Raw genomic sequence first — 21,490 nt, forward strand, 5'->3', positions numbered from 1 at the left:
TCGCAAATCATAAATAATAAAGCATGAAAAATCTTATTTTAACCTAATGGACTAAAAGATTTCTTGCTGTTTTCATTTCTGCTAATGGCCTCTCTCCCTTGGCACTGCCAGAGCTGGCCCATTAAAGGTGAATCGAGCCTCAGTTTGCAGGCAGGACGTGGTCCAAAAGATCATTTGTAAGTTGGTTGTTTGGACCAAAGAATGTGTTTTCCCCTAGAAACCATTTTTCTCAGGGTGACTGGGTTCCCAGGTTCATTTGTACAGTGCTGTTCAACTTCTACTGAAGCTGAGCTCCGGGTCTTTGAGGGCAGGTTCTCTGCAGTGCAGGAGGGAGAAATCAGGTCACCTGCTGCTACTTTGCATACAGCCCTGGCTCTGAGCACAATTTAAGCATAAGTTTTCTTTTCTACGTTCTCAACTCCCTTTTGGTGTCCAGGTCCAGGGCCCTAGTCCCTGGATTGCAGCACCCTCTCCTAATGTGCTTTACCCACCGCTGGGCTGCTTGCCTGCTGAGGGGGGTCTGGGACCCCAAATTACCCACTTATTCCTGCTTCCTGACCAATCAGACTTCCATTTCCTCAGGGCAGTTGATATCAGCTAAGGGCCAGGGGAAAAGCAAAAGGAGCAGATATGAATTCACACTAGTAGGTGAATCATGGAGAACCTCTTAACCCTTAATATCTTCTCATGTTAAAAAGAATTAGCTGTGAGACTTGAGAGTCCTTGTCGGGCAGTATGGGTTAGGGATGAACGAGGTGACTAAGGATTCATTTTCACGCACACATTAGTGGGACTCTTAGGCTCTTTACTGCACCTGCTTCCGGAACACTGGCAGTCAGTTAGGAAACAATCCTACTCTGGAAAAAAGTGGGATTGTCACAGAGAAGAAACTTTCAGGTTCAGACACTGGGGAGACTCCGCTCAGTGAACAAGCTGGTTCTGTGCCAGATCGCCTCTGAGAATAAGCCATATTCATGCACGCAGAACCGTCCACCAGTTTTTTTGTGCCTCATAATGAAATCTTAACAGATAGCCAAAGATTACCAGATGTTTATGGAAAGATCTAATATGAAACAAAAAGACCAAAACAGAGGAAACAACAGAACAAATCTTCAAAAGCAGTATAGTTACTATCTATAGAGAAATAAGAAAAGACACTTATCCATGAAATGACAGGACGTAGTTTAGACTGGGATGCTATGACAAAATATGATAAACTGGGTGGTTTATAAACAACAGAAATTTATTTCTCACGGTTCTAGGGACTGGAATACAGGATCAAGGCGCTGATTTGGTGTCTGGAGAGGGCCTGCTTTCTGGTTCAGAGATAGTGTCTTCTTGGCAGTGGCCTCACGTGGCGGAAGGGGTGAGCTGGCTCCGTTGGGTCTCTTTTTTAAAGGCACTAATACTCTTCATAAGGGTTCCATTCTCATGACCTCTTCACCTCCCAAAGGTTCCCATCTACAAATACTATCACATTGGGGGTTAGGTCTCAACACGTAAATTTTGGGGGGACACAGACATTCAAACCATAGCAGGGTGCAAAATAAAATAATCATAATAAGAAAGGGATTTTGGCTATGAAAAAGCAGAATAGTTGAAAGTAAGTATTCAAAAGAAAGGACAGAAAATAATTGATAAAGGCTGGGCGTGGTGGCTCACATCTGTAATCCCAGCACTTTGGGAGGCCGAGATGGGTAGATCATGAGGTCAGGAGTTCGAGATCACTAGCCAAGATGGTGAAACCCTGTTTCTACTAAAAATACAAAAAAAAAAAAAAATTAACTGGGTGTGGTAGTGGGAGCCTGTAATCCCAGCTACTAGGGAGGCCAAGGCAGAGAACTGGTTGAACCTGGGAGGTGGAGGTTGCAGTGAGTTGAGATTGCACCACTGCACTCCAGCCTGGGCGACAGAGTGAAACTCTGTTTCAAAAAAAAAAAAAAAAAGAGAAAGAAAAAGAAAAGAAAATAATTGATAAAAACTTCAGAACATAGTACAAAAAGATGGAAAAATGTGAGAGGTAAGAAAATTTGTGGATCTATTCTGAAAGTCCAACATCCAGCAAGAATGGAGGGAAGGAAATAATAAAAAAATAATAATACCAGAAAATTTCTCAGAATGAAAGGATAAGGGTCTCAGTATCAAAGGGACTGCTAAGTGAGCCACAATGAATGGGAAGAAAGGCTCAGGCTATAAGGCACATCTTTATAACCCTTCAGAACTCTAAGGATAAAAAGGAGATCCTAAAATCTTCCTAAAAATAACAGATAACATACAAAGGACTAGGAATCAAAATGGTATTGAACTTCTCAGTAGCAACATTGGAAGTCAGAAGAAACTGAAGCAAACTACTTATAACTCTGACGGGAAGTGATCTGCAATCCAGAATTCCACACCAACCCAGATAAATTCTCAGTCAGGTATGAGGGCAGAATAAAAACATTTTTAGATGTCAAAGATCTCAAAATATTTATCTCTATGTACCTTTATTCCAGAAGGTTCTGGGGATGTGCTACTGAAACCAAAGGAGTAAGCCAGGAAAGAGGAAGACACAGAATTTAATAATGTAAGAAACAGGGGATCCAACAGAGCAAAGTGTAGTTGCAGTCCTAGGAACAGCTATGCAGTGGGCCCACAGACGGCCAGTGCAGATAGGAACGGGGAGATGAAGGTACTCAGAAAAAAAATGTAACCAGTGTGCATGGGCCATGAAGAGAAGCATTAGAAAACAAAGAATCAGAGAATGATAAAAAATGAGGCACATGCATATTATACAGTTCTTTTAAAGAAAATAAATAACAGAAATCAAATGATGATTAAGTCCAGGCAGAGATAAAAAGGTTCTACAAGAAAGAAAGTACAGTCATAGTACACTACTTGGCTCTGGAGTGCACAATGTTTGTATAATCATCACAATGTAAACAGCGACCTCCAGATTCAACCAAAATTTGTGATATAATCACAAGAGGAATGAGAGGTGGAAAGTATGATGTATGAGAGTTAAGTCCTAATCTCTCATGACAATAAACTAACAAATGCTACCTAAAATTAAAAGATCAAGAAATCTCACTATACACACATTGTTGAGAAACACTGAGATAAATACCAGAAAAAACAGCCAAGGAGTTGAGAACAGTAGCCTCTAGGAAGTTGACCTATGGTGTGGGGACTATTACTTTTCATTACAATGCTTTTAGTACTTCTTAGCCTTTAAAAATGTGTACTTGGAATATTTTCATACATATAGTAATTTTATTGTTATTTATTTATTTGTTGAGACCTAGTGTTGCTCTGTCATCCAGGCTGAAATGCAGTGGCGTGATCTCAGATCACTGCAACCTCTGCCTCCCAGGTTCAAGTGATTCTCCTGCCTCAGCCTCCCAAGTAGCTAGGATTATAGGTGTGCACCACCACACTTGGGTAATTTTCTTTTTCCTTTTTAAGCAGAGACAGGGGTTTGCCACGTTGGCCAGGCTGGTCTTGAACTCCTGACCTAAGTGATCTGTCTGCTTCGGCCTCCCAAAGTGCTGAGACTACAGGCATGAGCCACTGTACCCGGTCCATATAGTAATTTTAAAATAAAGTCAACAAATTAGGAAGACAAATGATGGCTTGATTGTTAATCTAAGTGAATCTCTAGTTAGTGGTGTGTTGGTGTGAGTAAAATTCAGAAACCGTAGGAAAAACAGATTGAGGAGCAGTTGAAAGGGTAGGCAGAAAGAGGCAGGGAACCACCTAGAAAGCATGGAGAAGCTGTTATGCCCAAGGGTCATTTGTATATTTAGGAATGCCTAAATATTAGTACATTACTGACTTGTTTTTTTTTTTTTTTTTTTTTGAGACGGAGTCTCGCTCTGTCGCCCAGGCTGGAGTGCAGTGGCCGCATCTCAGCTCACTGCAAGCTCCGCCTCCCGGGTTTCCGCCACGCTCCTGCCTCAGCCTCCCGAGTAGCTGGGACTACAGGCGCCCGCCACCTCGCCCGGCTAGTTTTTTTTTTTTTAGTAGAGACGGGGTTTCACCATGTTAGCCAGGATGGTCTCGATTTCCTGACCTCGTGATCCGCCCGTCTCGGCCTCCCAAAGTGCTGGGATTACAGGCTTGAGCCACTGCGCCTGGCCTACTGACTTGTTAAATTGCTTTCTGACTGTAAAAGTAATAATACTTATTGTAGGAAGTTTGGAAAAGGCAAATTAACAAGTAAAATGGGAGAAAGAGAAATCAAAACCACTAAATATCTCATTATTCATAGATTATTACTTATCAGCACTTTTTTTTTTTCTTTTTTTTTCTTTTTTTTTTTTTGACACCAAGTGAGTGCAGTGGTGTGATCTTGGCTCACTGCAACCTCCGCCTGCCAGGTTCAAGTGATTCTCATGCCTCAGCCTCCTGAGTAGCTGGGATTACAGGCGTGTGCTGCCATGTCCAGCCAATTTTTGTATTTTTTAGTAGAGATGGGGATTCGCCTTGTTGGCCAGGCAGATCTCGAACCCCCAACCTCAGATGATCTGCCCCCCTCAGCTTCCCAACGTTCTGGGGTTACAGTCATGAGCCACTGTGCCTGGTCAAGCACATCTTTTTAAAACACAAATAAGATTACAATGTATAGGCCAGGTAAGGTGGCTCATGCCTATAATTCCGGCACTTCAGAAGGTGGAGGCATGCAGATGGCTTTTGAGCCCAGAAGTTCAACACCAAAACAAGCCTGGGCAACATGGTGAAATCCCCTCTCTACAAAAAATACAAAACATTAGCCAGGTGTGATGGTGCATACCTGTAATCCCAGCTACTTGGAAGGCTGAGGTGGGAGAATCACCTGATCCTGAGAGGTCCAGGCTGCAGTGAGCTGTGATCACACTACTCTACTCCAGCCTGGGTGACAGAGTGAGGCCCTGTCTCAAAAAAAAAAAAAAAAGAAAAAGAAAAAGAAAAAATTACAATGTGTAAACATTTCTATGTCACACTTTATTTCCTCTTAGCATTTCTCTAGGTCACTATTGTCTTTGATAAATGATTTTTTTTTTTTTTTTTTTGAGACAGTCTCACTCTGTTGCCCAGGCTGGAGTGCAGCGGTGTGACCATGGCTCACTGCAACCTCCGTCTCCCGGGTTCAAGCAATTCTCCTGCCTCAGCTTCCTGAGTAGCTGGAACTACAAGCATGTGCCACCACGCCTGGCTTATTGTTGTATTTTTAGTAGAGATGGGGTTTTGCCATGTTGGCCAGGCTGGTCTCAAACTCCTGACCTCAGGTGATCAGCCTGCCTCGGCGTCCTAAAGTGCTGGGATTACAGGCATGAGCCGCTGTGCCCAGCTGAGAAATGATTTTAAATAGGTGTTTAGTATTCTAACATAAGAATGTACATGTAATTTATGGTCTATGATTAATAATTTATGCTTTTCCAGCCTCCAATAGCTGGATATTTTGATTGTTTCTAATTTTCATAATTATAAATAATATTTTGGTGACTGTCCTTAACCATAAGTCTGTGAGTTCTCTTATTGGGTCAATGGGTATGAACATTTTAAAAGCTATTAATACTCCATGTCGGGTTGTTCACCAGAAAGATTCGACCTGTTTATACACAGTTCCGCCAGCACAGTCTACCATCATTGGACATTATCATCAAATACAACTTTTGAGTAACCATGTTAATGTATCACACAATCAAAAAAAGATCAAGGTTGGAGGCAAATTCGTACAATGGAATGCAAACAAAAATAAATGAACCGAACTATATTTCATATTAATAACAATACTACACTGAAGGGTAGAATTGGGAGGGGGAAGAACTAACTCACGTAGGTAACTTGAACACAGTATTTTAATATATATCCTCTGGCAGTAAAGAACCTTAAATACATACTAATTGGTAGAGTTGTTTTCCAGCAGTGCTATGGATTAGGAATTCTGAAATTATTTTTAGTACATGTTGTAGTACACAGCAAATAAATAAATAAATTGTGAATAACAGGAGCCAGGTTTCTCTCTACTGGCCAAGGACATCATACATATGGAAAAATGGAAGGTTAGAATGAATGAACTCTGTGGTGTCAGGCTGGACTGGAATTGGAAATGTCAGTATGGACTTATGTTTTAGTTGTACTGTGGCTACTTACGAAAATGTGCTTGATTTTTGGGAATATACTCTGAGGTATTTTGGAGTGCGGGACATCATGTCTGCAATTTACTCTTTTTTGGAGACAGTCTTGCTCTGTTGCCCAGGCTGGAGTGCAGTGACGTGATCTCAGCTCACTGCAACCTCCGCTTCCTGGATTCAAGCTATTCTCCTGCCTCAGCCTCCCAAGTAGCTGGGATGAGACATGCAACACCACGCCCCACTAAGTTTTGTATTTTTAGTAGAGATGGGGTTTCACCATTTTGGCCTGGCTGGTCTCAAACTCCTGACCTCAAGTGATCAACCCACCTCAGCCTCCCAAAGTGTTGGGATTACAGGCATGAGCCACCAGCCCAGCCTGCAATTTACTCTCAAATGGTTCAGGAAAAAAATGCTCATTTACATATGGAGACCGAGATGGACACAGAAAGAATGAGATTAATAAAGAAATGAGGTAAAATGTTAAGTACTGGGGAATCTGGGTGACAAGAATGTAGGGATTCTTTATACTATTTTTGCCACTTTTCTGTTGGCTTGAAATTATTTCAAAATAAAGTTTGGTTAAATTAGCAGCTAAGAAAAAATTATTAGAGTGGTTTTCATTTTACTTCATTCGTGTGTTCAGTAAAGTTGAACACATGGATGTTAATGGACCATTCGGGTTATATGGTTCATATTTTTTGCTCGTTTTTATGTCATGGTGTTTATCTTTTCTGTGTTGATTTGTAAAAGCTATTTTTAAACGCTTCATCTGCCATATATGTTACATTTCTTTCCTGCTTTCTGCCACCTTCTAATGTTATTACCAACTTTCTTTTCCAACCTTGGACCACTGGCATATTCACTCATTTCTAAATATCAGAACTTGTAGTGCTCTTTGAAATGTAGCCAGCCTACGGTTCATTCTGCAACTGCGTATTAGTTAACAGGCAAAAATATCTTAGTAAGGGAGAGTGTCTTTTTCTTCTAATGAAAAAAAACACAACAAAATCTACCCCCCCGCCAAGCACTAAGGTGTTTATTTATTTGAACAGGGTCTCACTCTGTTGCCCAGGCTGAAGTACTGCGAATCACGGCTCACTGCAACCTGGACCTCCCAGGCTCAATCCATCCTCCCACCTCAGCCTCCCGAGTAGCTGTAGCTGAGACTACAGGCATGTGTCACTACACCTGGCTTTTTTTTTTTTTTTCAGAGACCGGGCATGGTGGCGGGCGCCTGTACTCCCAGCTACTTGGGAGGCTGAGGCAGGAAAACGGCATGAACCCAGGAGGCGGAGCTTGCAGTGAGCAGAGATAGCGCCACTGCACTCCAGCCTGGGGGACAGAGCGAGACCGTGAGGAAGGAAGGAAGGAAGGGGGAAGGAAGGAAGGGAAGGAAGGAAGAAAAAGAAAGGAAGAAAAGGAAGGGAAGGAAGGAAGAAAGAGAGAGAGCGAGAAAGAAAGAAAGAAAGAAAGAAAGAAAGAAAAGAAAGAGAGAGAGCGAGAAAGAAAGAAAGAAAGAAGGAGAGTAAGAGAGATAAAGAAAAAGAAAGGAAGAAAAGGAAGGGAAGGAAGGAAGAAAGAGAGAGAGCGAGAAAGAAAGAAAGAGAGAGAGAGAAAGAAAGAAAGGAAAGAAATTAGCCGGGCATGGTGGTACGTGCCTGTAATCCCAGCTACTCGGGAGACTGAGGCATGAGAATCGCTTGAACCCAGGAGGCAGAGGTTGCAGTGAGCCGAGATCCCACCACTGCACTCCAGCCTGGGCGACAGAGCGAGACTTCGTGTCAAATAATAATAATAATAAAGATGGGCTGTTAATTGTCTCCGTTTTACAAACTAATGAAGAGATGAAAAAGAGGTCAAGTTAACTGGCACAGGTCCCAAGCTAGTAATTGAGGGTTTTGGGATTCAAGCACAGACCAACCACCTTTGCCCCTACGCTACACCACCTCAGGCAGTCGGGAGGTAAGCGCCCAATCAAAAGGCACATGTAAGAAAAATTGAAGCAGGAGTGGTGCGTCAGTATTCTCAATTTCAAACTTTGAGAACAGTCATGTCCTAATTTCGAATTTTGAGAACAGTCATGTCCGCTAAAGAGAGCCAACAAGGGGTTACAAGTGGTGAAGTCATCAAGAAAATGTGCCTGTCTTTCCTGGAGACTGGGAAGGAAATTTAGGATGAGAAAAATCCAGAGAATGGTAAAATGGCCTGACTTTAATAAGAACTGAGACAGGGCTCGGTGGCTCACGCCTGTAATTCTAGCACTGTGGGAGACCAAGGCGGGTGGATCACCTGAGCTCACAAGTTCGAGACCATCCTGGGCAAGTGTGAAAACCCGTCTTTATTGGTGGGGGGGAGAAGGGGAAAGTCAGGCGCGGTGGCCCATGCCTGTAATCCCAGCACTTTGGGAGGCAAAGGCGGGTGGATCACTTGAGGTCAGGAATTTGAGACCAGCCTGGCCAACATGGTGAAGCCCCGTCTCTACTAAAAATACAAAAATTAGCAGGACGTGATAGCGGGCACCTGTAGTTCCAGCTACTGGGGAGGCTGAGGCAGGAGAATCGCTTGAACCCCGGAAGCAAGAGTTGCAGTGAGCCGAGATTGCTCCACTGCACTCCAGCTTAGGCGACAGAGCGAGCCGTCGTCTCCAAAAAAAAAAAAGTCAGAGAAAAGAAAAAGAAAATGGCCAGGCCCAGAGAGACTTAACTTGCCACCGGAGGCCACAGAGCTAGCTCAGCCCTAATGCCGGCCCCGCGGTGCCTTTCCGAACTCACGGCCTCCCCTCGGTATCCGGGTTTCGGCCTTGGAGCGCCAGGAACGCCACGACGACGCACCCCACACTGGTGCGTCTAGGTTCCAGTCCCCGCGGCTCCCAACAAATAAAGAAGGGAAAGTCCTACGGGTGACGGCCTCGGGGAACGCCGCGGCTCTGCGTCAACCTGTGGCGGCCACCGACCCATTTGGGGCCACGCTGGTTGCATTCGTCACGCCGGGGACGCCTCTCAAACCCTTCCCACACCGGCGACACGGGCGCGTCTGTGGCTCTCGAGAACCGGGTCACGGAGCCCCCGCGAGGGCAGGCGAGGAACTGGCGACTGTGGGGACGAACAGCTGGGGCTGGTAGTCTCCTCGCGACCCTCTATTCTGGAAGAGGCCGGGCACGGCCGCTGAGCTCCAGCTCTGCGCCTGCCCAGGCGACCCCGCGCTCAGGGGCGTGGCGCGGGCGGGTCGTGAGTGGGGCGGGGCCCACAGGGCGTGCGCGACGGACCTGCGCGGTGCGTGGCGCGAAGGGGCGTGGCGCCAGTGGGCGTGGCGTGGCGAATGCGAAGAGTCGCGGTGAGGCAGCGCGTGAGGGGTGGGGCGGGTGGGTGGTGTTGAGGCCTGTTGAGTTAAGGCGGTTCGCGGGTGCTGTCAGAGTTGGGCCCGGGCCCTAGGCAGGGCAGTCGGGTCTTAAAGGCGGGGGCCAGTCGCGGTCATGGAGAGAGTTGAGGATGTAGGAGGAGCGGACGTAGCGGAAGCCGCGGGGACCGCGGTTGCGGAGTGCCTCTAGGGCGCAAGGGAGGCCTTTCCCGTGGCTCCTGGGGAAGAAGAGGCGAAGCGAGAGTCCCCGGGGAACCCCCACTCCACCCCCAGCCGGAGACTGGGTTATGCATGCACAGACCAGAGCCCACAGTGCAAGTTGCTATAGGCCACCAGCCAGGGTGGCCAACTCCTCCCGGTTTGCCCCGGATGTTCTGGTTTTGGGACCAAAGCATCCCAGGCCTCCAGCCCACTGCAGTGACCGAATTCTCCGCCCCCTGCCTGTCTTCTCCCGCAGCTTCCCTAGATTAGGCTTGGGAGGCAAGAGGAGGCCTCCTGACCTTTCACACTGCCTTTTTAATATTAAGATGAAGGCACACTCCACAACTTACTTCCGGCCAGGCCCAGACATGTCCGTCCTTGTAAGATAAAAGCTTCCGTGGGAGCCTTCCTTCTTAATCAAGGTAGGTAGGCTACAGGAAGGTGCATCTTGTTTTGTATTTTGTCCTGTAGAAGTCAGATTTCTGCCCAGTTGTGTAGGAGTGAGGATGAGCCTATGCTCATATCAGAGCTTGAGTGCAGAGACATTTGATCTGGAATTTCAACCAGCCTCTTCAGCCCCAGAATTCAGAGGTTCAATCGGAACAGACATTAGCTTAAGTTTTCCCTCAGTCGTCTATTAAACTGGCAAAACTGGCAAAATCTAGATAATTAGAAAATATGACAGAGGTGATCCGGACAGATGTTCAGTTTTTTCCTTGTCTAATTCAAAAAGCCTCGTGGTGGAACATCGGACCCTTCAAGAGGAAGGATGAAAGCTCTACATGGGAACACGATGTGAATGGAAGAAACCTGTCATTGTGAGTCTGGCTTTTGATTAGTCGTCTGATGTCTTCCCTAATGTGACGTGACTTTGAGGCCGTAAACTTCAGTCGCTAAGCTGTAGCTTCTCAGCCTGCAGTTAAATTGCAGAAATGATAGGGCTTACATTAGTTTTGTTTTTATTTGATGTTGAAGATCTTTGAGTCACATTAGAAACGGTGAGTATTTTTCATGTGGCACTAATGAGTTAATTCATAATATTATTTTTTGAGACAGAGTCTCTATTGCCCAGGCTGGAGTGCAGTGGCACGATCACGGCCCACTGCAGCCTCGACCTCCTGGGCTCAGATGATCCTCCCACCTTACCTCCCAAGTAGCTGGGACTACAAGTGCACACCACCACGTCCGGCTAGTTTTTTTGTAGATGTGGGGTTTTGCCATGATGCCCAGGCTGATCTCAAACTCCTAGGCTCAAGCAATCCTTCTGCGTTGGCCTCCCAAAGTGCTGGGATTATAAGCGTGAGCCACCGTGCCAGGCTAATAATATTATTCCCTGAACGAAGGAAACTGGGTGTGAGGTCCTGCTCCTATGGTTACCATGAGGTTTTTTTGTTTGTTTGTTTGTTTTGGACTCTTGCCCAGGCTGGAGCGCAGTGGCACGATCATGGCTCACTGCAACCTCAGCCTCCCTGGTAGCTAGGACCACAGGTGTGCACCAGTATGCCCAGGGAATTTTTAAACTTTTTGTAGAGACAGGGTCTTACTATGTTGCCCGAGCTGTTCTCAAACTCCTGGCCTCAAGCAGTCCTCCTATCCCAAAGTGCTGAAGTTACAGGCATGAGCCACCACGCCTGGCCACCACTCATTTTTGTAATGGGAGCGGGTTCCATATGAGATGGAGGAATGGATTTCATGGTTGTCTTTTTAATTTCGTAGCTCCCCAAGAAATTGATTGGGCATGAGGAAACCACTCTTAAATGTGACCACTCTAAATCATTATCAGTCAGTCATTTCAGTCTTGGGAGAAATCAGAGCTGAAATACGGAGGTTAGGTAAAGGGCCCAATATGGATATGCATTTTTATATTTGACTACTTGTGTTTTTTTGTTAGATGCAAGTAATACGACACTCTGAACAGACCCTGAAAACAGCTCTCATCTCAAAGAACCCAGTGCTTGTGTCACAGTATGAGAAATTAGATGCTGGGGAACAGCGTTTAATGAATGAAGCCTTCCAGCCAGCCAGTGATCTCTTTGGACCCATTACCTTGCATTCTCCATCAGATTGGATCACCTCCCACCCTGAGGCCCCCCAAGACTTTGAACAGTTCTTCAGTGATCCTTACAGAAAGACACCCTCTCCAGACAAACGCAGCATTTATATACAGTCCATTGGTAAATACTGGTAATGTGCTGGTTTTGGTTCGGTTTTGCGATGGCGCTGTTGTCAGGAATAGTCCGGGCTATTGGTCTGATTCAGATGGGCCATTTTAGGATCATTTTTGATATTCATTGCGATGGTACAAGTTTTGTAGCCAAACTGACTTAAAAGATAACATTTTGTTTCTTTTTAATTCATAGCAACACCAATGAATGATAAAGGTGTACTGAAAATTTAAAGTTGGTTTTGTTTCTAATTTGAATCCTCTTACTCATAGACCGGGTAAACACTGAATAATCATCTTAAAGTCTGTTTTTAAATGTTCTTCCATATTATAGGCTCTCTAGGAAACACCAGAATTATCAGTGAAGAATATATTAAATGGCTCACGGGCTACTGTAAAGCATATTTCTATGGCTTGAGAGTAAAACTCCTAGAACCAGTTCCTGTTTCCGCAACAAGGTGTTCCTTTAGAGTCAATGAGAACACACAAAACCTACAAATTCATGCAGGTGAATTACACAACTTTGCAATTTGAACCGAGTAAAGGAAGCATATGTATATAATATACACTCATACATTTATTTATTTCTTTTTAAATAGGGGACATCCTGAAGTTCTTGAAAAAGAAGAAACCTGAAGATGCCTTCTGTGTTGTGGGAATAACAATGATTGATCTTTACCCAAGAGACTCGTGGAATTTTGTCTTTGGACAGGCCTCTCTGACAGATGGTATTCCTTTTTTGGCGTTGTTGTTAGAAGCTTCTTCAACTTGAGAATATTTGAAGATGTTAAAGGAGGGAAAAAAATTCCAACCAAGAATCGTTTTGATATTTAAAACTGTACAGTATTTTCAGTGGAGACATTATGCCATAATGGGAAGTGTGCTGTTGGTAGATTCTGGTAATCTAGGTTCGGGTTGGCCACTCACTACATACATGACCTTAAAGGTAACAATACCCACATCATGGAGTGATTTGGAGATAATTTACATAAAAGTGCCTATACATAAAAAGTGTGTATAAACCTGGACATCATAGACCACATGTCTACAAAAAAATAAAAATTAAAAAAACTAAATTAACTGGACTTGGTGGCATATACCTGTAGTCCTAGCTACTCAGGAGGCTGAGGTGAGAGGATTGCTTGAGCCCAGGAGGTTGAGGCTGCAGGGAGCCATGATCACACCAGTATACTCCAGCCTAGGCAATAAAGTGAGACCCTGTCTCAAAAAAAAAATGTATATATAGGCCTGACATATATATAGGCATTCAGCATAACAGCTAGTAAATGTCAGTAATTCAGTAGCAAGGTGAATTAAACCATTTACAGTTTGAGCTGTTATTAATGGATGTGAACATCTTGCTAATTGTTTTTCAGTTCTTTTCATAATCATCTTGCACAGATAGAAGAGCTATAGAGTAAGTGTATACTTCTTTCTCATCTACGATGTTTGTTTTTTAATTTAAAAAGTCAAAACTTCCATCTTTGATTGGAGATACGTAATAAACCTTGACTCATTAGGAACTCTGCATGGTAATATTGGGGATGGGAAAGGTTCTGGAAACCGGTTATATTTTTAACTTTTTTTTTTGGTCATCTTCCTACTTACCTTCTCCCCTCCCCTTCATTTTTGCTCTTACCTCTCTAACTTCACCCCCAAGAATCCAAGACAGACTTGAAAGGGAAAAGGCCCTCCAAGGGGAGTGGTTCATTAGTGTTCTGGGGCTGGGGAGTAAGTACAGGGACTGTCCTGAGAGTTGATGGTCTGTCTGGATGTTACATCAGCCTTAGGATTTGTGGGGGGTCGTAAGCTTTTTGGGACAAATGTTTCTACTAGAGGTGGGGGCTGTAGGGTTATAGAGCCTCTTCCCACCTATTCCTTTATTCTTTATTCTCCATTTATGTGAGGTTTCTTGTAGCCCCCCATGGCCCTACCAACATGTACTCTTGGAGACGTGGGTCACTACTCTCCTACTGATTTTGGTGGTGTGAGGTACCTTTTTATCATATGTTTTCTCTTTTATTATTAACCTGATAGAGATGGAAACATTGAAAAATAATTTTATCTACCTTTTATTTTTGAGACAGGGGCTCCCTCTGTCACCCAGGCTGGAGTGCAGTGGTGTAATCATGGCTCACTGCAACCTCAGCCTCCTGGGCTGAAGGGATCCTCCTGCCTTAGCCTCCCGAGTAGCTGGGACCACAGGACCACCACACCCGGCTGTTTTTTTTTTTTTTTTTTTTTGTCGAGATGGGATCTCCCTGTGTTGCTCAAGCTCATCTCGAACTCCTGGGCTGAAGCGATCCTCCTGCCTCAGCCTCCCAAAGTGCTTTGATTACAGGTGTGAGTCACCACACCCAGCTAAAAAAAAATTTTAAAACCACATGTTCGTTTATCTAGATATTGCTAGCTGATTTATCTTATGTATTTGAGGAGGTCAGGAAACATTTCCCCAAACTGTTTTTACTTTAATTCTTTTTTTTTGTAAGTTTCTTAAATATTACATGACATGAAAGATTGACATGGGAAAGTAGCAGGATTACACAGTGACAGTATCTTAACACAGTGGTCTTTTCTCCAAGTTTACAAAGATTCATATTTTTAAATTGGTACGCATTGACTATGAAAGAAAATAATCTTCTGTTTGTAGGATTATTGGAAGAAAGAAATGTCCTTGCTGAAAGTATTACTGTAGTGAGATGTGCTTACACTTGATTGGCTAGAGGGGATTACTTGTGATACATGAATAGATTTAGTGTTTTCTTAACCCCCAGAATGCTTTTTTCCCTAATTTTCGAATATCAGTCTACACTTTCTGGGTAAAGGGAGGTGAAGAAGTTGTTTTTGAATCAAATTAGATTGAACAAATCTATGAGTTTATTTTCTTTAAAAATGTATTACTTGGCCAGACGCGGTGGCTCATGCCTGTAATCCTAGCACTTTGGGAGGCCGAGGCGGGCAGATCACAAGGTCAGGAGATTGAGACCACGGTGAAACCCCGTGTTTACTAAAAATACAAAAAAAAACTAGCTGGGCGCAGTGGTGGATGCCTGTAGTCCCCCCTACTCAGGAGGCTGAGGCAGGAGAATGGTGTGAACCCTGGAGGTGGAGCTTGCAGTGAGCCGAGATTGCGCCTCTGCACTCCAGCCTGGGCGACAGAGCGAGACTGTCTCAAAAAAAAAAAAAAAAAAAAGGTAGTACTTTAAAATAAAAACTGAATGAGAGACATAAATAAAAGTGATCATGTAAACAAGTCGAATTATGAAGCAGTACCCTGTAGAGTGAGTTATGTAGCAAACCGTGTTCTCTGTGCTTGCAGAGATGGTTGATATAACTCTAAATGTAACACAGGAAGTCAGTTACAAGGGTATTTATTCTGGTCACCAGACACTAGTGACATAATAGATCTCTAGTTGGGCTGTTCTTTAAAAAGGAGGTGGGGGTGGGGCAGGGGAAGGGGTTATTCTGTCTAAAGCCATGGTTTAAAGCATGGTCTTGAAGACATCAGGGCAGTTGTCTTCAGTCAGTGCTGCGTGAGGGAAGGCCAGCAACCCCTCCAGACACGTGTAACAGATCTGTTTAGTGTGTCCTTAAAGAGTGAAATCATGACTGCCTATTGTTCATGTGATTTTTTTTTATTTTTAAAAATATTTTATTTTAAAATAAATGTTAATGAACAAGAGGGACAGAAAACACCAGTGGTTGCCAGGGTGCAAGAGAAGAGACTGAGTACAGGGAGCAGGGGAATGTCCTGGGTGATAGAACTGTCCCATAGATTGGTTACAAAACTATGCATTTGTCAAAATTCACAGACTAGACACTAAAAAGGGTGATTTTACTGAACGTAAATTATAAACTTTTTTATTTTTAAAAAAGAGATAATGAAGGCCAGGCATGGTGGCTCACGCCTGTAATCCTGGTACTTTGGGAGGCTGAGGCGGGCAGATCACTCCCAAAGTCAGGAGTTTGAGACCAGCCTGGCCAACATGGTGAACCCCATCTCTACTAAAAATACAAAAATAGGTTGGGCGTGGTGGCACACGCCTGTAACCCCAGCTACTCGGGAGGATGAGGCAGGAGAATCACTTGAACCTGGGAGGCGGAGGTTGCAGTGAGCCAAGATAGCGCCACTGCACTCCAGCCTGGGCGACAGAGTGAGAATCTGTCTTAAAAAAAGCAAAAAAAAAAAAGATAATGAAATGAGAGGACCCAAACATTTACCCTATGTGGGGTTAAAAAAAAAAAAAGGGCTTATGACAGATTTTCTCTTAGAGACAGTAAAAATAAGTGCCAGGAATTTAAAGCAAAGTACAGTAAGATGAGAGAGATCTTCAATATACAAAACGTTTCAAACCATTTTTTTAGTACAACATGCTTATACGAGAGGTGAGACTTATTTTAGTATTTGATAATTTGACTTGGAATATTTCTGTGGGAATAAAAGTGTTAGAATGCTTATTTTTAAGTTTCTCAAAATTTGCAGGCAGTAAGCAAGGCCTTAAAGCCACAGAGGGCTCTAAAACTAGTTCCATAAAGCATTTTACTGTAAAAATATGTACAGATCTTTAATAGAAAAGTATATTTCTTTACAGTAGAAAAATATCTGGTCAAGACAAAAATTCAAATATAACCTATGACCTATAAACTATATATTTAGCTAAAACTGAATTGAGCTGTTTATAAGAACTGATTCCAAAATATACATACATGAATTTACATAACTGATATGTAGAAGTTCTTCAAAATCGACTGTAAATTGAAAAGTTAAAATTGGCCTTGCCTCTGCAGTTTGGAGCTGCAATGGCTGCCAGTATCGGCTGCTTTCTTGGTGCCGGAGCTGCAGGGTGGGCCTGTCAAGGAGGGACTGCTGTCTGGGTCACTTTCCCTCTGGCTCTTTGTGGCGCAGGTGCATGAGGCGCTCGATCTTGGCCTGGAAAGAATACCTCGAAAGAATATCATGCACTGGAAGTCTGTGAGGAAGCGAAGACGCTAAAAGCGGGCAGTGCTGTGTTTACTTACAGACGGTGGAGCGGGGTCCAGGGCAGTCCTCGCCAGGCTTGTTTTTAAAGCATTTTTTTGGTTTAGGATTCAGCTTCATCATGGTCACTTTCATTATCATTGTCATTCTCCTCATCTTCCCTCTTTTCCTCTTGAAGCATTTACTAGCTAATATCTTCTTTGGTAATATATCTGCAAGAAACTGAAAAGTTTCTGATTCCTGTGCAGTATTTGCTAAATCACTGTAAGTCAGTACTTTCTTTTCCTTTCCACCGCCGTGTCTAGGAATAGGTGGCTAGGCATTGAACAAAGAGCTCCGTGGCCTTGGCTGTGAGCGCCAACGCCTCCTGGTTGATGCTGGACACCTCGGGGGAGCTCTTCATGATGACCCGAATGCGGGATAGAGGCAGCGAGATGAGCCGCTGCTCCCCGCACTTGTCTTTGCCCACGACCACGTCCGCCATCTTCCCACCCCTCGCACGGGTGGCAGCCGGCGTGCCAGGCCGCGAAGTGGCTGCCTTGCCGGCCAGCCGGTGGGTGCCTTTGTTTTTTTTTTTTGAGACGAAGTCTCGCTCTGTCGTCAGGTTGGAGTGCAATGGTGCCATCTCGGCTCACTGCAACTGCGCCTCCTAGATTCAAGCCATTCTCCCGCCTCAGCCTCCTGAGTAGCTTGGATTACAGGCACCTGCCATCATGCCTGGCTAATTTTTGTATTTTTGTAGAGACAGGGTTTCACCATGTTAGCCAGTCTGGTCTTGAACTCCTGACGTCAGGTGATCCACCTGCCTCGGCCTCCCAAAGTCCTGGGATTACAAGTGTGAGCCACCACGCTCAACCCAAGTGGTTATTTTTTATGATTCCTTTTTGAGTACTTGATTTGGAGTACTTGCTACTTTCAGAAAAAGACTTCTTTTGTGGGAAAAGACTGTCTGAAACTTCAGTTTGTCAAGTATTTCACCTCAAGTCCATTAAGTTTTACAGGGCAAGGCAAATTGAATAGCAGCAAAAGATTTTGATAGGGAAATCTGGGGCAAAAGTCTTTCTTTTTGGTGGCAAACCATAAATGTATCAGATGGTGTGGACACAGTGACACAGAGGTGTACTCACTGGCCAGATGGGTCAGCAGGCTCTTCTTTCTTTGGTCTTTCCTCTGGGACCTTACTCTCATTCTGTCGCTGCTTGTCCTCTTTTTGTAGGTGTGGGGATATTCAGCTTTGCCAGGTATGGCAGTGATTTTTATAGCATGCGCTATGAAGGCAAAGTGAAGAAGCTCAAGAAAACATCTTCAAGTGACTATTCAATTTTCAACAACTATTGTATTCCAGAAATAACTAGTGTTTTACTACTTCGATCCTGTAAGGTAAGTTATTAAAAAAATCCAACAGGACGATTCTTTAAAAGAGATCTTAGTTCCGTAAATTGTATATTGTCAGTCCTTAAGGTAATATTATAAATGAGTTTGTATCATTTGTATAATTTTGGTGCATAGTGCTTGACTGAAATGATCAGTAAAACAATTTAAATGGATACCTTAATATTGAAATTTACAATATCAGTGCCAGTTTTTTGTACTACTAGTTACAGGCAGCCTTGGCTGTACCCGTGTGCTATTAGTGTAATTCCTGAATTCTGGTGTTACTGGGTGACCTACTTTTTCAAGCTACTGTGGTCATTGGTCAAAGCTGCCTTCCCCAGGCCTTTGGAGGACTTCTGCTTTCTGGCCTCTCTGGGAGCATGGGCCTTCCTGCCCTGGGCTCCAGGCTACCCTTGACTGTAGTTGTCCTGGCAGTTCCTGATATCCCCAACTCGGTTTTGTGGAAAGCCTATCTCCCCTTTCTCCATAGCCAGAGAGATGAGCTTTTCCTTCAGCTAGAGAAATTCCGCTTTCACCTGTACTGTTTGTTGGGGTTTGAGAGCTACGCCTCTTAGAACTACCCTCTGTGTCATTGTCACCTGATGTTCTCATTAGCATGCACATCAAGCCCCCTTTCTCCCAGACCTACTGAAATCAGCATCTCTAGGGGAAGGGCCCCAGAATCTGAATTACAACGAGTACCCTAGTCTAGATTAAGGGTTCTCAACCAGGGGTGATTTTGCCATCCAGGGAATATTAGCAACATCTGGAGACATTTTTGATTTTCACGATCAGGGAGGGAGTTCTGTTGGGATCTAGTGGGTAGAGCCAGGGATGCTGCAAGGTATCGTGCAGGGCACAGGACGGCCTCCCACAACCTGGTATTATTGGTCCAACATGTCAGCGGTGTTGAGGTTGAGGAAGTCTATAGCAGAAAGGCAGTAAGACATTTGGGGAGATGAGGGATTATTAAGTCTTTGAAGGTCTGGACGGGGTGAAGTTTTGGTGATAATACTAAGGGAGTTGATTCCTGTGTTTCTTGGAAAAGCAAGAAAAAGAAGAGACGTGTAGCTTAATGTGATGGTGGTCTTATAAAGCCTCAACATGATTGTCTTGCAGACTTTAACCCATGAGATTGGACACATATTTGGACTGCGACACTGCCAGTGGCTGGCATGCCTAATGCAAGGCTCCAACCACTTGGAAGAAGCTGACCAGCGCCCTCTAAACCTTTGCCCTATCTGTTTGCGCAAGTTGCAGTGTGCTATTGGCTTCAACATTGTAGAAAGATACAAAGTAAGTTGCGGGGTGGACAGTGTAAAGAGGGGGAAGTGGTTATCTGAGTAGCAAACTGATGTTTCTATTATATCCTTCTCTAGAGTTATAATTTATCAGAGGAAATTAGTGTAAAGATAAGCAGGAAGCTGCGGTTTAAAAACATGTAAAGAAATGCCCTTCTTAAAAACTTCAGCTTGCCTTTGAGTGATTTATGCTTACAGTTCAATGAGAAATAGTAGAAGTTTCTCTGCTTCTCTTCCATTTAGGGCAAGAGAGTTTGACTTTGCAGAACAGAATAAATATTGATATGTGTGGCAAAGTTCATTTTTTTTTTTTTTTTGAGATGGAGTCTCGCTCTGTTGCCTAGGCTGGAGTGCAGTGGCACGATCTCGGCTCACTGCAAGCTCTGCCTCCCGGCTTCACGCCATTCTCCTGCCTCAGCCTCCCGAGTAGCTGGGACTACAGGCGCCTGCCACCACGCCTGGTTAATTTTTTGTGTTTTGTTTAGTAGAGACGGGGTTTCACCGTGTTAGCCAGGATGATCTCGATCTCCTGACCTTGTGATCTGCCTCCCTCGGCCTCCCAAAGTGTTGGGATTATGGGCGTGAGCCACTGCGCCCGGCCAAAGTTCATTTTTTAAACCCTATAAGTGTGTAGACAAGATTTATCTTTCCAATATGGGACAGAGGTATGATGTTCATTAGGAGGAAAAAATGATTTTCTTTAAAAAGGAAGAAGGAAAGTACCTAATCTCAGTATGTGTGTGCCCACACATGCCTACAAACATCAATATACATTCATGTGGCTACTCATGGGTGTGACTGCGCATTCAGGTGACTGTACAGAAATGTCTACACACGTGTTTTCACATACATATGTCTGTCCATCCCTATGTGTACACTTATATATTTATATACGTACATGTCAAATTAATACAATGCTGGCCGGACACGGTAGCTTACGCCTGTAATCCCTGCACTTTGGGAGGCAGAGGCAGGCGGATCATGAAGTCAGGTGATTGAGACCATCCTGGCTAACACGGTGAAACCCTGTCTCTACTGAAAACACAAAAAATTAGCTGGGTGTGGTGGTGGGCGCCTGTAGTCCCAGCTGCTCGGGAGGCCGAGGCAGGAGAATGGCGTGAACCTGGGAGGCGGAGCTTGTAGTGAGCCGAGATTGCGCCACTGCACTCCAGCCTGCAGTCTGGGCGACAGAGCGAGACTCCATCTCAAAAAAAAAAAAAAAAAAAACAAAAAATTAATATAATGCCTTGTGGAATATTTCGCAAGTTGAGAAAAAATAACATCCTATCATGCTAGTAACAAAGTGTAAGAATGAGTGTATTTCTTTTTCATCTTTTTTCAATGCATACTTTTGACATCATTTGTAATTCTGTGTATATTTGGTAATGTGCCATTTCACTCAGTATATCATAAGCATTATTTCATATTCACACCATCATTATCAAATGCAGCATCTTCATGGGGTAAGATGTCACTCTATATCTAGAAGCCAATGCTCTTCTCTTGCCTGATAGTATTTTGCTGTGGTTTGTTGAAATGCGCATCTTTCCTGTTTTTCCAGGCACTGGTGAGGTGGATTGATGATGAATCTTCTGACACACCTGGAGCAACTCCAGAGCACAGTCGTGAGGATAATGGGAATTTACCGAAACCCGTGGAAGCCTTTAAGGAATGGAAAGAGTGGATAATAAAATGCCTGGCTGTTCTCCAAAAATAAGGACCTTCAAATAGGAGTGATTGAAATAAATGACTACTTGCATGTTATGCTTTCATTTGGGTGGAATACTTCATCGGAATAAACTACTGATCTTGTGCTGTGTCAAAGTAACAGACTAGAACCTTCTTTCAGGTACCTGAATTGAAATGAAACTGAGTAATAAAAACTCTAGAAACTCTTTGTCTTCTTATCTTACTGGCCTGGTCTGTGGCAGCAAGCACTTTATTTCCATTCCCCAAATATGTTTATGTCTCCCAAGAAAGCTGGGACTGGTGGTAACGAGCAAGTAAATAACTTGAAAAA

General features: G+C 43.9%; 1 protein-coding gene and 1 pseudogene across 7 annotated transcripts; one reads left to right on the forward strand and one right to left on the reverse strand.

Annotated features, from left to right (window-relative positions):
* The first annotated feature begins 8,969 nt into the window (after window positions 1-8,969).
* AMZ2 (archaelysin family metallopeptidase 2) lies at window positions 8,970-21,367 on the forward strand. 6 transcript variants are annotated; one of them, XM_011959046.1, is made up of 8 exons: window positions 9,277-10,075; window positions 10,387-10,471; window positions 11,545-11,827; window positions 12,152-12,325; window positions 12,417-12,545; window positions 18,012-18,175; window positions 19,289-19,465; window positions 21,032-21,367. In XM_011959046.1, the coding sequence occupies exons 2-8, from the start codon at window positions 10,436-10,438 to the stop codon at window positions 21,185-21,187; spliced, it is 1,119 nt and encodes a 372-aa protein (XP_011814436.1). In that variant the 5' UTR covers window positions 9,277-10,075; window positions 10,387-10,435; the 3' UTR covers window positions 21,188-21,367. The 6 variants fall into 6 exon arrangements, with proteins under 6 accessions (XP_011815145.1, XP_011814436.1, XP_011817950.1 ...); XM_011960473.1 differs by lacking the exon at window positions 10,387-10,471 and having other exon boundaries at window positions 9,380-9,456; window positions 10,014-10,075; XM_011961889.1 differs by lacking the exon at window positions 10,387-10,471 and having other exon boundaries at window positions 9,380-9,440; window positions 10,014-10,075.
* Window positions 15,458-17,350, reverse strand: LOC105522959 (annotated as a pseudogene). The gene has a single exon (XR_001003550.1). The product of XR_001003550.1 is annotated as a chromatin accessibility complex protein 1-like (transcript).
* Window positions 21,368-21,490: the final 123 nt, after the last annotated feature.

Source organism: Colobus angolensis, unplaced genomic scaffold, assembly GCF_000951035.1.
Source record: "Colobus angolensis palliatus isolate OR3802 unplaced genomic scaffold, Cang.pa_1.0 Scaffold1, whole genome shotgun sequence".
In the NCBI taxonomy this organism is placed as follows: Eukaryota; Metazoa; Chordata; class Mammalia; order Primates; family Cercopithecidae; genus Colobus; species Colobus angolensis.

Excerpts from the sequence above, each read along its gene's own strand:
- AMZ2 (XM_011959046.1), top strand. The coding sequence starts at position 10,436 with ATGGGAACACGATGTGAATGGAAGAAACCTGTCATT. Across the intron at positions 12,546-18,011 it reads ACAGGCCTCTCTGACAGATG|GTGTGGGGATATTCAGCTTT; the intron begins GTATTCCTTTTT and ends CTCTTTTTGTAG. Across the intron at positions 18,176-19,288 it reads TACTACTTCGATCCTGTAAG|ACTTTAACCCATGAGATTGG; the intron begins GTAAGTTATTAA and ends ATTGTCTTGCAG.